The 12,858-nt window shown below is 33.5% G+C and overlaps 1 protein-coding gene across 2 annotated transcripts in view; it reads right to left on the reverse strand.

Annotated features, from left to right (window-relative positions):
* Positions 1-2,362: 2,362 nt before the first annotated feature.
* LOC105325909 (methionine--tRNA ligase, mitochondrial) overlaps positions 2,363-12,858 on the reverse strand; it is a 42,639-nt gene continuing 32,143 nt past the window's right edge. Inside the window, exons 1-12 of one of the 2 annotated variants that reach the window (XM_066069208.1) lie at positions 11,657-11,861; positions 9,484-9,599; positions 8,948-9,019; positions 8,739-8,825; positions 8,415-8,543; positions 7,677-7,782; positions 7,197-7,324; positions 6,025-6,134; positions 5,290-5,389; positions 4,580-4,691; positions 3,575-3,766; positions 2,363-2,873 (exon numbers count right to left, since the gene is read on the reverse strand). In XM_066069208.1, the coding sequence (XP_065925280.1) occupies positions 2,515-2,873; positions 3,575-3,766; positions 4,580-4,691; positions 5,290-5,389; positions 6,025-6,134; positions 7,197-7,324; positions 7,677-7,782; positions 8,415-8,543; positions 8,739-8,825; positions 8,948-9,019; positions 9,484-9,599; positions 11,657-11,783 (1,638 nt within the window). In that variant the 5' untranslated portion in view covers positions 11,784-11,861 and the 3' untranslated portion in view covers positions 2,363-2,514. Of the gene's footprint in view, positions 2,874-3,574; positions 3,767-4,579; positions 4,692-5,289; positions 5,390-6,024; positions 6,135-7,196; positions 7,325-7,676; positions 7,783-8,414; positions 8,544-8,738; positions 8,826-8,947; positions 9,020-9,483; positions 9,600-11,656; positions 11,862-12,858 lie in introns of those variants that run through there. The other variant, XM_066069209.1, reaches the window with a different exon arrangement.

Below are 12,858 nucleotides of genomic sequence, written 5' to 3' on the forward strand. Positions count from 1 at the left end.
ACTCCACATACTTTGGAATAAAAGATCTAGTAAAAAAACCAAACAAAATACGACAGGTCTAGAACACCAATATAAAAACCAGCTAAGCAGTGCCAGTAGGAAACAGAACTTTATATGTGATGGTTTCTTTATTTCTCTAAGATATCTTTAAGAAATATTTCATATCTATCTCAAAAGCCTATTATTTTCGTTGTAATTGTGTATTTTTGAGTGTATTTGGATGGTAAGGATCAGGTAGTTTTACATAGGATATACTCTCCCTGTGGTTAGTAATAGTCTGAAGATATAATATTACATAATCTGAATTAACAGGAAGTCAGATTGTATAGTCTACAACACACGTCCTTTTTCTTTTATAGTCTACGGTCTATTTTTGTTATCTTGACTTTATAAATTATAGGTTCTCAAAAATTCACAGTCGTCCATATTCAACCCCAACCCCTCCTTAGAATGGGCTATGTACATGAGCATCCTTAAGGAGGATATGCGGCCATCTTGTACATTTAAGGATAAGAATGTAAACATTTCTTGAACTGGCTTGTTTCTGCCCGAAACTGGCCAACAATGTTGCCAAAAGATATAAAAGCAATAAATACGAAGAAGTCCTACATGTTATTTTGTTTGAAAAGTATGCATACAGGAACAAAACAATGCCATTTTAATCACTCAAAACAGCTGTCGAACTGCGCAGTACAGACTTATTTTGAAGATTTAAAAATCTGAAAAATATGAAGGAGGTTCATTCGTGTGCTCTCTACAACTATTTCATTGAACAATTCTCTGAATTCAATCTATAAAGTTATTAGTTTCCAGGGATATCTAAATACAGATGAAGAGTTTGTCCAATTTCAATATTTGTATACACCACTGTATTCAGGTTTTTACAAACACAACAGTCCTAAGCGCTACATTACTAGCCTGGGACTAAATCAAATATTTAGCTTTTATAAAACACAAGTACTGCAATATAAATGTATTTCTTTTCGTTTAAACGGATCAATTACGATGGAAAATATTTTTTTCTGTTATAATAGTGATTAATTATGTAGTTGGCGGGTTAATTAAGAAAGTGATTAAGGGTAGAGTGTATTCGAGTAGTCTCCATCTCGTGGTATTCAGTGGACAAGTCAAAGTCAATTTACTCAAGGAAAAACGAAATGTACTTGGATCAGTCGACTTTTTTGGAATTTTGATTTTGTTGACGAGAGGTTTGATGAAAAACAAACTTTTCATCGTCTGTGTCTGTCAGTGGAAATATGAAATGGTCGTTTCAAGACACAAAGCATGCATGGTTCAAACTGGAAATCATCGATTACAATTAAGTTTTGATAAGATATAGGCAGAGACGTAATGATACACAGATATATTCCACAGGTGCTTGAGGACAGGACCCCTCCCCATATTTATACCCACGAGGTAGTAGACTCTCCTTATGATAACTATTCTTTTAATGCGTGTAAACAACTTGTGCCTTTCCCAATATCTGAAAATTAACGACAAATAATCGATTTACACATGTAAAACATATATTACTAGCTATGCTGGTCTATTAGTCTCTGTTCATTTTCAAATCTTTGGAAAAGAGATATACAATCTAATTAAAATTAGATGTTAGATACGCTCGCTTACTCGCTGTACACAAGTGTGCAGCGAGTAAGCGAGCGGATCTAACACATAGTTTTAATCAGATCGAGGGATGTATTGTGTATATGACATAAAAAAAAATCTATCAAAAGGAGAGTAAACTGGAGGAGTGGGGGATCCTGTTCGCAAGAATCTCATATATATATACATATATATATATATATATATATATATATATATATATATATATATATATATATATATATATATATATATATATATCTCTCTCTCTGATATATCGATATACCCCCCGGTATATAGCTAACAAACACCTCAAGTTTGAGCGAGTTATTCTGGTCTTGTGTTGCACGGCGGCCCCCTGTCAGCTCCATTGTTTTTCACTTTTCACATTTTTACATCTGCTCTGAAACCACTTAGGTTATTTAAACCAAACTTGGCACAAAGCATCCCAGGGTAAAAAGAAATCTACATTTTTAAATCAAAGGGCAACGCCCTTATTGAATTCTAATGAAGGATAATTTAATCAATTACAAATTATAAGATTTTCTCAAGAAAATAATATGAAAACCGCTATTTAAAAAAATCATTAAAATTGGGATATCAACATTAAATTTGTTAAAAAAATATATTGCAAACTCGCGGCGTTTTGTCGAGTTATGACTCATCAGCACTCGTGATAGCTCGTAGCTCTAAATTGCGACAGTATGACCGGGACTTTAGATGGGCAAAGAATCCCAAAGGTAATAAATAGCATTCATTATTAAAACCAGAGTATCATTTAATTTCGATCAAAATCAAGTTGACACAGAGACATATTGTGGTACAGATATACTCTATCATCAAGTTCAGCTGAATCTTGTCTATCTGACACCAATTCACAATTTCACAAAAGAAACAATCTCTAAACATCTACTTAATTCTGTCCATGATGTGGTTTTTCTGAACTTTGAGGTGATGGTCTTGATCCCGATGACTTTGTCTCCTTTCCTTACAATGTCTAAACAGTCTGTCATCATCCCTAACTCCAAGTCTATCTAACACTTGAGCTGCTATATCTGGTATCAGTGGTTGTAAAAGAATAGAGCACACTCGTAATGTTTCCATGGTAACATACAGTAAGCAGTTTAAGTGATTGTCATTGGCTGGGTCCTTACACATGTGCCATGGTTCATGGTCGTTGAACAGTTTGTTACTCCATCTGATGTATTCAAAGATGGCTTCACTTGCTTTGTAACACAGCAGCCCTTCGTAATGAGTGGTGCAGGTTTCTATAACAAACCACAATGTACATGTACATGGATCACTATTGAATAAAGACTGATTTCTCACTTTACAGGATTCGTGGCCAGAATCTACCAGTATTGACTCTTTATTGTAATGTAGAAATAAAATACATGCATATAAAACGTGATATATAAAAATTTGATATCTAGTATGTGAACATGAGCATTGAAGATGTACATGTATGTATATTTTTATTTCTTCCATTAATATAAATGTTTGCCATTCTTAAAAATAACATATAAATGTTTGCCATTCTTAAAATTAACACAACTTGTAAAAAATGTAAAAATCATTTTCTTGTTGATACATATGTTGTACATACTGTATGTGGCGGCAAAACTTTTGTTTCAATCAAATTTTTTCCATTTCAAAATAAATATGAACAAGACTACAGTTTTAGCATTTTATCACCTCATTTTGAGTAAAACATGATATATTCAATCAGAAATCTATGTGTATTAAACACGGCAAGAGCATTGTTTATCTAGCAAAGAATTTTTAACTAATTGCATGTACATGTACTTTAAAACCGACATTCAAATTTTGATTGATTGTTGGAAATAATATCTAAGCATTGTAACTGAAAAACTTTCATTGCAAACTGTGGTCATGTAACTTACTTTTCATGTTATTTTTACATCGGGCTTTTACTTTAAGTACAAAATATTTGGAGATCATACTCTACCTGTTAAATCAGGTAAATTATTGAACATGTCCCTTTCCTCTTCTGTGAAGAAGGTCTGAAAGTCACCTTCATCAAATGATGGAAAAATTGCCTGTTTGTTTATAGACTTAGAGGACGACCTGGACAGTAGGTTGAGGTAGGTATTCACAATCTCAGCATTTATCAACTCCTTGGCAACTTCATCATTATAATCTACAAGTTGATGTACAAAAGGTGTACAAATAATTTTTCAGTGGAGCCCAAATACATGCATGGGTTTTTAAAAAATCATACATAATATTTACACATGCAAAAGTATATGGGTATTTTTTAATCATACTGTAGATTCCAAATTTATTGCGAGAAAATAATTTCCGCGTAAAATCGTGAGAAGCAACCCTTGCGGATTTTAAAATTTCACTTTTATTTTTCAGACAGTTTTAAACCTTTAAAAAAATTATAACAAAAAAACTGGTGCTTGTGATTTTATATTCTCGTGATTTGATACATAACAGCAAAATCGCAAATTAAGTACTCGCTAAAAATAAGGAATTTACAGTATTTCATATTGGTTTGCTGCTTTGTAGCTGAAGTGGTACATGTGTTACATTAAAGTTTGAAAATCTAACTGTTATTGATCGTACTATTTTATGAGCTCTAAGAATTTTTAAACTTTATATAATACATGGCCAAACTGTTAATGCTCAAAATGCATAACATACAACAGACAAACATAATTAGAGTGTAATAATTCTTAAATGTGTTTTGCTTTTAATGCCAGGGTTGTCTCTAAAAATTAAAGTAGAAGGAGGAAATAAAAAAGTAGCAGGGGGTCTGGGGGTCTTGCTTATAGTTACATTGTGTTTGAAATGCAATAATAGCCAGGTTATTAAGGCAATATAGGCGGGGGAATTCCCCGCCTCCCAGTTCTTAGAGACAACCCTGTAATGCAGTAAAACATAGTGATTTTCATTCTTAATATATAAATTCAAAGTGCAATAGTGCTTCACTGCTGGTAAAACGTACTACAATTTGTGAAGGTATTCCCAGATTTCAGGAGGAAGTATCGGAACCCAGACTCTGTCAGTTTATTCATCCGCTCCTGAGGATCCACCACATTGCCCCTACTTTTGGACATCTGTATAATGAAAGACAGAATATGAAGACTTTCTAATGATTAAAAAAATGAAAAGATATTTTTTAATGCTCTATTATAATACATGTATCATATTACTTTAGACTTTAATCAACTATTACTTCAAATGAATTAGCAATTTGAAATAAAATATTATTTTAGAATAAAAATTCTCTATACTTCTTGCTTTCATTTGTCTACGCATTTCAATAATACCGACGTAAGACAATAAGTAATACAGGGGATGTTTGGAGCGGACAGATAATTTTTACTTTCCGAAATAAATCTTTAATGTTATCATAAACTACATGAAGGGTGTAGCATTAATGTAAAAACTAGAATTTTTTATGTCGCACATAGCGCTGCCTAGCAAAACTTGTCATTGCTTATTTTTCTTTATTTTAAAAATAAATCAAGTATGGATTTGGTTTATTTGGTAATGTTTGATACAGTGTCTTGACTCTTGGAACAAAACGTGGTTTTATAAAAAAAAAAAAATTGTAGTGAACAGATTTTAAGTTTTGCTTTCTGCATGTTCTGTCTACATAATTTATAGGACAACCCTCGTATACGATGTACAATATAAAGAACATGTAATCACCTTATAACCATCCACTGTCCAATGGGCATGGCAGACAATCTGTTTGGGTAAATCTAAACCTGCAGCTATCAAGAATGCAGGCCAGAACACAGCATGGAATCTGAAGAATTAATATACAGTGTTTATTAAAAATCATACTAACAGAATAAATATTGATTCCTGAAGCATATACATGTAAATGTTTAACACATAAATTTAACTCGTTTCCAATTTCAAGTGTCTGGAGTGGGATGATTTTTTTTACATATGAACATGATGTGGATTACATGTGCATGTATTAAAATTTATAAAAAAAAAAAAAAAAAGAAAGAAAGAAAGAAATGACACTGGATAAATCTTCCAAGCTAAGAATGATACTGGCTCAATTTTTTTATAATGACTGTGCATTGAATACTAGCAATCACATATAAATATATTGAAACAACATTTATGATAAAATTGAATACTTAAAATGGAATATATTGAACATAATACTGTAAAAGTACTACATTTGGTTGTGTATTCCATTTAGCGCTTTTGGCGGAATGAGGCATCTGCTTATTCAAGTACATCACTAAATGCCATGCATATATGTGTAAGAATAGTCACATTCAGGAATGCGCTAATTCAAATCCACACCAACTTGTTCAAAAACTAAAATATCGTACAGGCCAAATTAATATGGTTAAAGTAATTAATTTAACTGTCTTTTTATACATGATTATCATTGACATGTATCTATTTGGATATCCTTACTTGATGATGTCCTGCCCCACTATCTGAATGTCTGCTGGCCAATTCTGTAGGTCATCAGGAAATCCCGCCACTGTTAGGTAATTTATCAGGGCATCCAACCACACATAAATCTGCAAGATAATGGAAAAACAACATTTGATCAGGTATCTATGCTGTACAACAAAGCAATATACCAGTACATATACATGTGCAAAACTATGAGTCCAAAACATTAATGGAGTGTATAAACAGGGGATAAATTCGTTTTAATAAATATATACTGGAATTGGTGTCGGTGACAGGATCTATGTAAATGATAACAATTATAATGTTGTACATGAACAAGTGCATTGCATATAGAGCAATTTTCAAACCAATTTTTTGTTATACTCTGTCCTGAGTTTTTGCTTCAACCACTTTCCGCTTGATATTTTGATAACCATAAATACCTTTGTGTTCAAACTATGTTCATCCACTTTTATAGAAAATGTTCAGATTATATGTTTCAAAACGCCCCCTCTACTGCTTTTGGTTTCAACACATATCCAAAAAAAGTCTACGGGGACTTTGCATTGCATCAGCCATGACATAGCCTTGATAATAACGTTGAAAAATTGTACGAGGTATTCCAGGTGAGTACCCAATGGAGAAAATATGTAAATATCTCCCATTATAAATCTCCTTAAGAAATTTGTTTTCCTTCCTGTTAACTTTTTATGAGTGAAAATGATAATTTGTCAAAGAAGATATCTTGGATGTTTTTCTTTTTATCGAATACAACTGTATTTCTTTCACAGGTATGTGTGTAATTTTATTAAAAATTATCAAAATATGATGGTAGCAATAACTTGGGACAGACTATAGTGGTTAGTAAGCAGATGCATATCATCAAGTAATTGCAAAACTCAGTGAGGGAAGAAAGAAATAGGAATACATGCTAAAACACAGGAATCATGAAAATTTCTACACAATTTGAACAAAAAACATGTTATTTTCTCAAACAATATTACAATTTCACAAAATCATAAATTCCCTAGAAACAAAGAATCATGTAGAAAGATTTTACTGATTAAAATGAACGCAAAAAATCGAAAAAAGTAATTAATCAAAACCATGAAAAGTTTCTTAAATAAAATAAGGATAGATCCCTCATTGAGTGTTCCCTGCCCTTATACTAAAATATGGTTACCTACTGTTTGGGAGGAATCACCAGGAACGGGGATTCCCCAGGAGAGCCTGGATCTACTCCGGGATACCGATAAATCTTGCAAGTTTTTCAGAATCATTTCAGCTTGATTTCTTTTTTCTTTAGGATAGATCACTAATTAAAAAGGAAAAATAGTTGATTTCAATACATATAAATGTATTATGTTAAAGCATGATAGAACTATACATGAACGATTAAATATATCATACTTTAACTTTAAATAAAAATATTACAGTAACGAGATTTAATCTGCCTTACATTTAACAATCTTGAAACCAGCAAAAAAAAATAAAAAGGTTAAAGATAAAATTGAAAGGAAATGGAAAAAAATTGACAAATGGAGTGGATGACATCAGTAAAACCAGTAACAGAGTTAAGGGATACTTCATATACATTGTATTGATATACATGTAGTGACAACACCTCTAGTGGCTATATAATGTCACCAGTTGAGAAGTTAGAATACCTCCAGAATTTAGCCACTCCCTCAGCTGGGGTCCAAAGCTGGTTAGCCGGAACATGTAGTTTTCTTCAGCCATCCACACAACAGGCTGTCCACTGCTCACGGAGACCTGTCAACAAACGCAAAGGGGTTGTCAATTACTTCTAACGTTGTCACTTTACATATGATTTTGAAAAAGCATAAAAAAAGTTTCTTTAAATCTATATTTTCAGCATACATGTGAAACCAAAATTAACTTTTCAGATTCTCTAGACTTAAACTTTTGATAAAAAATTGACCCTTTGAATTTCTCAAGACTTCAATTTTACCTTTTCATTTTCTCCACATAAAATAATTTTTATTACAAGCTTACCTTATCAGTTTCTCCATTGAAAATAATTTCCCATCACAGACTCTCCTTTTAAGAAATTTAAGTTCATTTGATCACATACTCACCTTCCGAGTTCCTTTGATCTCACACTCACTTTCTGTGTTCCTTTGATCACACACTCACTTTCTGATTCCTTTAATCACAGACTAAACTTAAAAACTCACAAACTCATCTTCTGAGTTCCTTTGATCACAAACTCACCTTCTGAGTTCCTTTGATCACAAACTCACCTCCTAACTAAGTTTCTTTGATCACAAACTCACCTTCTGAGTTCCTTCAATCACAGACTTAACTAAAAAACTCACACACTCACCTTCTGAGTTCCTTTGATTTCAAACTCACCTCCTAAGTTCCTTTGATTACAGACTCACCTTTTGAGTTTCTCCTGACTCCAGCTTCTGATCACACACCTCCTCCTCGCTGAGGAACTCCTCGTCAGACACAGAATACCAGCCCTCATACTGCCCTTTGTAGATATGACCTTTCCTCACCAAAGTTTCCTACAAGCAGTTGCTATTATAATAAGATAGATTAGAAGACAAACTAGGCATGTTAATTCAGATTGAGGATCATATAAATTTTTGGGATAATTTAATACATTGTACAAACTTCATAATCTAAACATGTTTAAATACAAATAGGAAAATGGAAGTCCAAAATCAAAAGTGCCCTGTATTCATGGGATGTCTACTTACCCAAAAGTGTTGAACAGCTCTGGTGTGCGTTTTATCTGTTGTTCTTATAAAGTGGTTATAGGACACACCAGCTCGATCAAACAGGGCCTGAACAATAAAAACTACCGTAATACACAAAGAACAAACTTGATTCTACTTCATATAAATAGATAATGAACTTATAACCACGATCTCCAAAAAGTTTTGAGTGAATATGAACTTCTACATACCTTGAACTGAGAGGATACTTCATCACAATATAACTTTGGATTTTTATTATGCTTTGCTGCAGAAGCTTGAATCTAAAAACAACCATTATGAACATTTGCTTACAGTATTATTCTCATTTAAAACAAAATTCGAAAAATTTGAAACTGATTAAGAAGATATGCTATATGTCACTTACACATATATTAAAAAATACCTTCAACCAATTTTCAACCAATTTTTTTTTAAACAAAAGGCTAAACTTTTTTTAAATAACTGATATCTGATAAGAAGTGATAATTTCCTGTCATAGTTTTATCCTTAAAACTTTAATATCATATGATACAAAAAACATATTATTTCATTGGTCAGATGAAATCATAAAAACATAAATTGGAAGGAAAACTCTTGCATCAATGTACTACAATCAAGCTCTGGTTCTGTTTCCATCTTAATTTTCTATAAATACCTCCATCCACAGATAAAAACATTCTTACTTGTACGAGAATTTTTTTTAGTTAAGATACTATGATTGGAACAGTCATCAATTTCTCCAAACCTTCAATCCATGCTCATCGGTTCCAGTGGAGAGCACGACATCCTTCCCTTGAAGACGGTAGAACCGGGCGGTAGCATCAGCCAACAAGGCCGTGTAGAGATGTCCAATGTGTGGCGCTAAATAAACAGAGGGAAAAATGTATTATAAGCAGCAAGCAACTTGGCTTGGCAGATTTGTTAACAGAATTATTTATAAAATAAAAATCATGGAGGTAAACAATTACTGATAAAGCTCATTTTTCCTAGCCAAGGGTTTTCAATCCACTACATTCCCAAAATGGGAAACAGAGTGGATAAAAAAAATACCCATGGTTTTAGAAGATGTGCATGTCTTTAAACATGTGTAGTAGATGGGGCTATATGTACCATGGATATCTGCCTGGGTAGCACAGTGGTAGATCTCCTGACAAGAGTTGCAGGGGTTGCGGGTTCAATTCCCAGTTCAGCCATATGTTTTCAATGTTTTATATGCTCATTCCTTCTTTCCTACTACAGAAAATGTAATAGGAAAGTAGGAATGAGCATATAATACATTAAAAAACATATTGCTGGACCAGAATCGAACCCGCGACCCCTACAGCTCTAGTCAGGAGCTCTACCACTGAGCTACCCAGGCCGATATCCACAGTCCATATAACCCCAACTACTACACACGATATATGTGTTAAAAATGAAAAACAAAAATCAACAAAACACTTAATTTTACTGGTGTTCATTTAAGCGATTCAAAATGGCAATTTAAATTTTTGATACTTTTGCATTCGTTACTCCAAACAGTGAACTACAGAACAATATCTCTACAATATTTCTTCTCAAAACAAGAAACTGTGCCCTTCTTAGAATGGTAGACGGACATCTCGGCCCAACGACACCTCGGCCCAGGGCGGTTGACACCTCGGCCCAGACGGGTCGGCCCAAAACTATTGACACCTCGGCCCATGTACAAGACACCTCGGCCCACAGAAATTTTTATTTAAAAATATGTACAAGACACCTCGGCCCAAAGAAACAATGATTCTTAAAATATTTGATAGACAGTCGAACGTATGTTCTTGTACTCATAAAGACATAATTAATTCAATACAATTTTTTGATGATAAAAGTTTCATCCAGTATCTTACAATACGTATTTTTCTAATACACTAACATACTTACTTTGTTCCTTAATTGACAATGTATTATATTATTATTACGTGTCCCAAAATTTAATTAAAAGTTCATTAAAAATAATGAATTTAATAGACTCTTAAAAGTGGATATACTAGAAGCATTTCTAATGTTTCTGGTGTAAATTATTGCAATATTTTTTTTAAATTATGACTAGTCAATTATTTTTTTTTTTTTAAATGAAAAGCAGAATTTATAAACAGTAAACACAATCCTTTTTTCTTAACCTTGGATCATTTTTGTTAAGTTTATCACATTCTTAAACAAAGTAAAAAAACTGAATAATTCATGATTTAAGTTTAATAAACAGGGTGAGAATATTGCTGCTTTGTTTGTCTAGACATGGTTTTATTCATTTGCGTATAAGACCTCTGACCATGGAACATTAACTTGCAAGATTGGAAATATACAGCTTACTAACACAGAATACACAAGATCTATTCAACAGGTGTGTCGTGTGCCCATGTGCGCGGGGGGGGGGGGGGGGGGGGGATTGGAAATATACAGCTAACTAACACATAATATACAAGATATACTCAACAGGTGTGCCGTGTGCCCATGTGCGCGGGGGGAAGATTGGAATATACAGCTAACTAACACAAATATTTTTTTAATTACAAATTATATATATCATATAATTTATATTCAATAAAATATAAATAAAACATGAAAATCATTGATATTTTATTCTAATTCTGCTTGAGCCGAGATGTCTTTTGCTTGGGCCGGGGTGTCTCAAAATTTGGGCCGACCCGTCTTGGCCGAGGAGTCCTGGGGCCGAGGTGTCCGAGGTGTCGTTGGGCCGAGGTGTCTGACATTCATTAGAATTAGAGGACAGATTTAAAAAAGTGCTTTAAGAGATAGACAGAAATTTCACAACCATTAAATTACTTTGAATTTACGAAATGCATTTGCCTAAATCATTCTAATTTGTAAAGTTTTAAAGTGTGGTGCTAACTTCAACACCTATTAAACTATCATGTTCAACATGTTCAACGGTCCCTTACCAGCATTGACATAAAAGATCGGCGTCGTAATGAAAATTGACTTTGAGTTAGAACAGTAGGACTTGTGTGTAAGACAGGGCCAATTCTTCCGCAACCACACCAGGTTGCATAATTTACCGAGACGCATTTATGATAGTTTATTTTGTTTGTGGACGTTCACTCACGACTACCACCTCTGGGCGCAGACATCTTGGATATGATTTTAAGTCATTCCGATCCCGATGTAAATAAAAATACAAATTGTGAGAATGTAATAAAACTACTTTCAATTAGGTTACAGCTAATTAGAATATGTATTTTATAATATTTGTAGATATATGAAGAATGTGATTTTTCTATAGTGCAAATTTTTTTTTCTATGTTCTGATTATATCTTAGTGATTTGTGGTTAAAAGTAATTAATTAATTAATATGATAAAGTGGATTAATTTTGATTTGTGATTTTGAAAAGTAGAGTAAATATATATCATTAATTATGGATGGGTGCATCGATTTACCCAAAAGAACCCAAAAGGAACCCAAAAGGACCCAAAAGGAACACTAAAGGACCCAAAAAGAAATTTTAATGTTTGTAAAAATGCCATAATTTACATTATAAATGTACTAAATATTGTCTACTTGAGTGAGAGTTGTTTAAAAAATTAAAAAATCTGAAGTGTAGGGTGTTAGCCGCTATCTAAGCACGTTTTATTCATTTATGCACTGTCTACTGTCATGAATCTGTTGTGTGGCAGGGATTGGACGGTGTTGGCTTCTTCGATTTCTGTATCTGGGTTTGGTGCACAGTCTCCCTCTTCTTCTTCTAGGATGGAATAGCGGTTTGATAAATTAATTGATGAATAGAAGCTACAGGGTGGTGATGATATAGGCGATGATGGAAGCCTCGAACGTTTTCGTTGTTTGTATGGTGAAGGAGAGTCTCTGGATCTTTTCTTCTGAGCAGGTGTTTTGGTCGATGGCGAAGACTGCGGCGTCACTGTAGTGGATGGTAATGAGTGAGGAGACAATGGTGGTGACGTGGGCACATGTCTTGTAGTCTTTGGTAGTTTAGACTCCTTAGTCTTTTGTCGAGGAGGCGATGGTGAAACATCCATGCCAAGAAATGCCGTCCGGTTTAGAATAAGCCTAGCTAACGGTCTTCAATTATACACTTAATTAAGGTCAGCCGCATTTGCTTGAAAACCCGCAATAAGGGATCGAGC

This window comes from Magallana gigas, chromosome 8, assembly GCF_963853765.1.
Source record: "Magallana gigas chromosome 8, xbMagGiga1.1, whole genome shotgun sequence".
Lineage (NCBI taxonomy): Eukaryota > Metazoa > Mollusca > Bivalvia > Ostreida > Ostreidae > Magallana > Magallana gigas.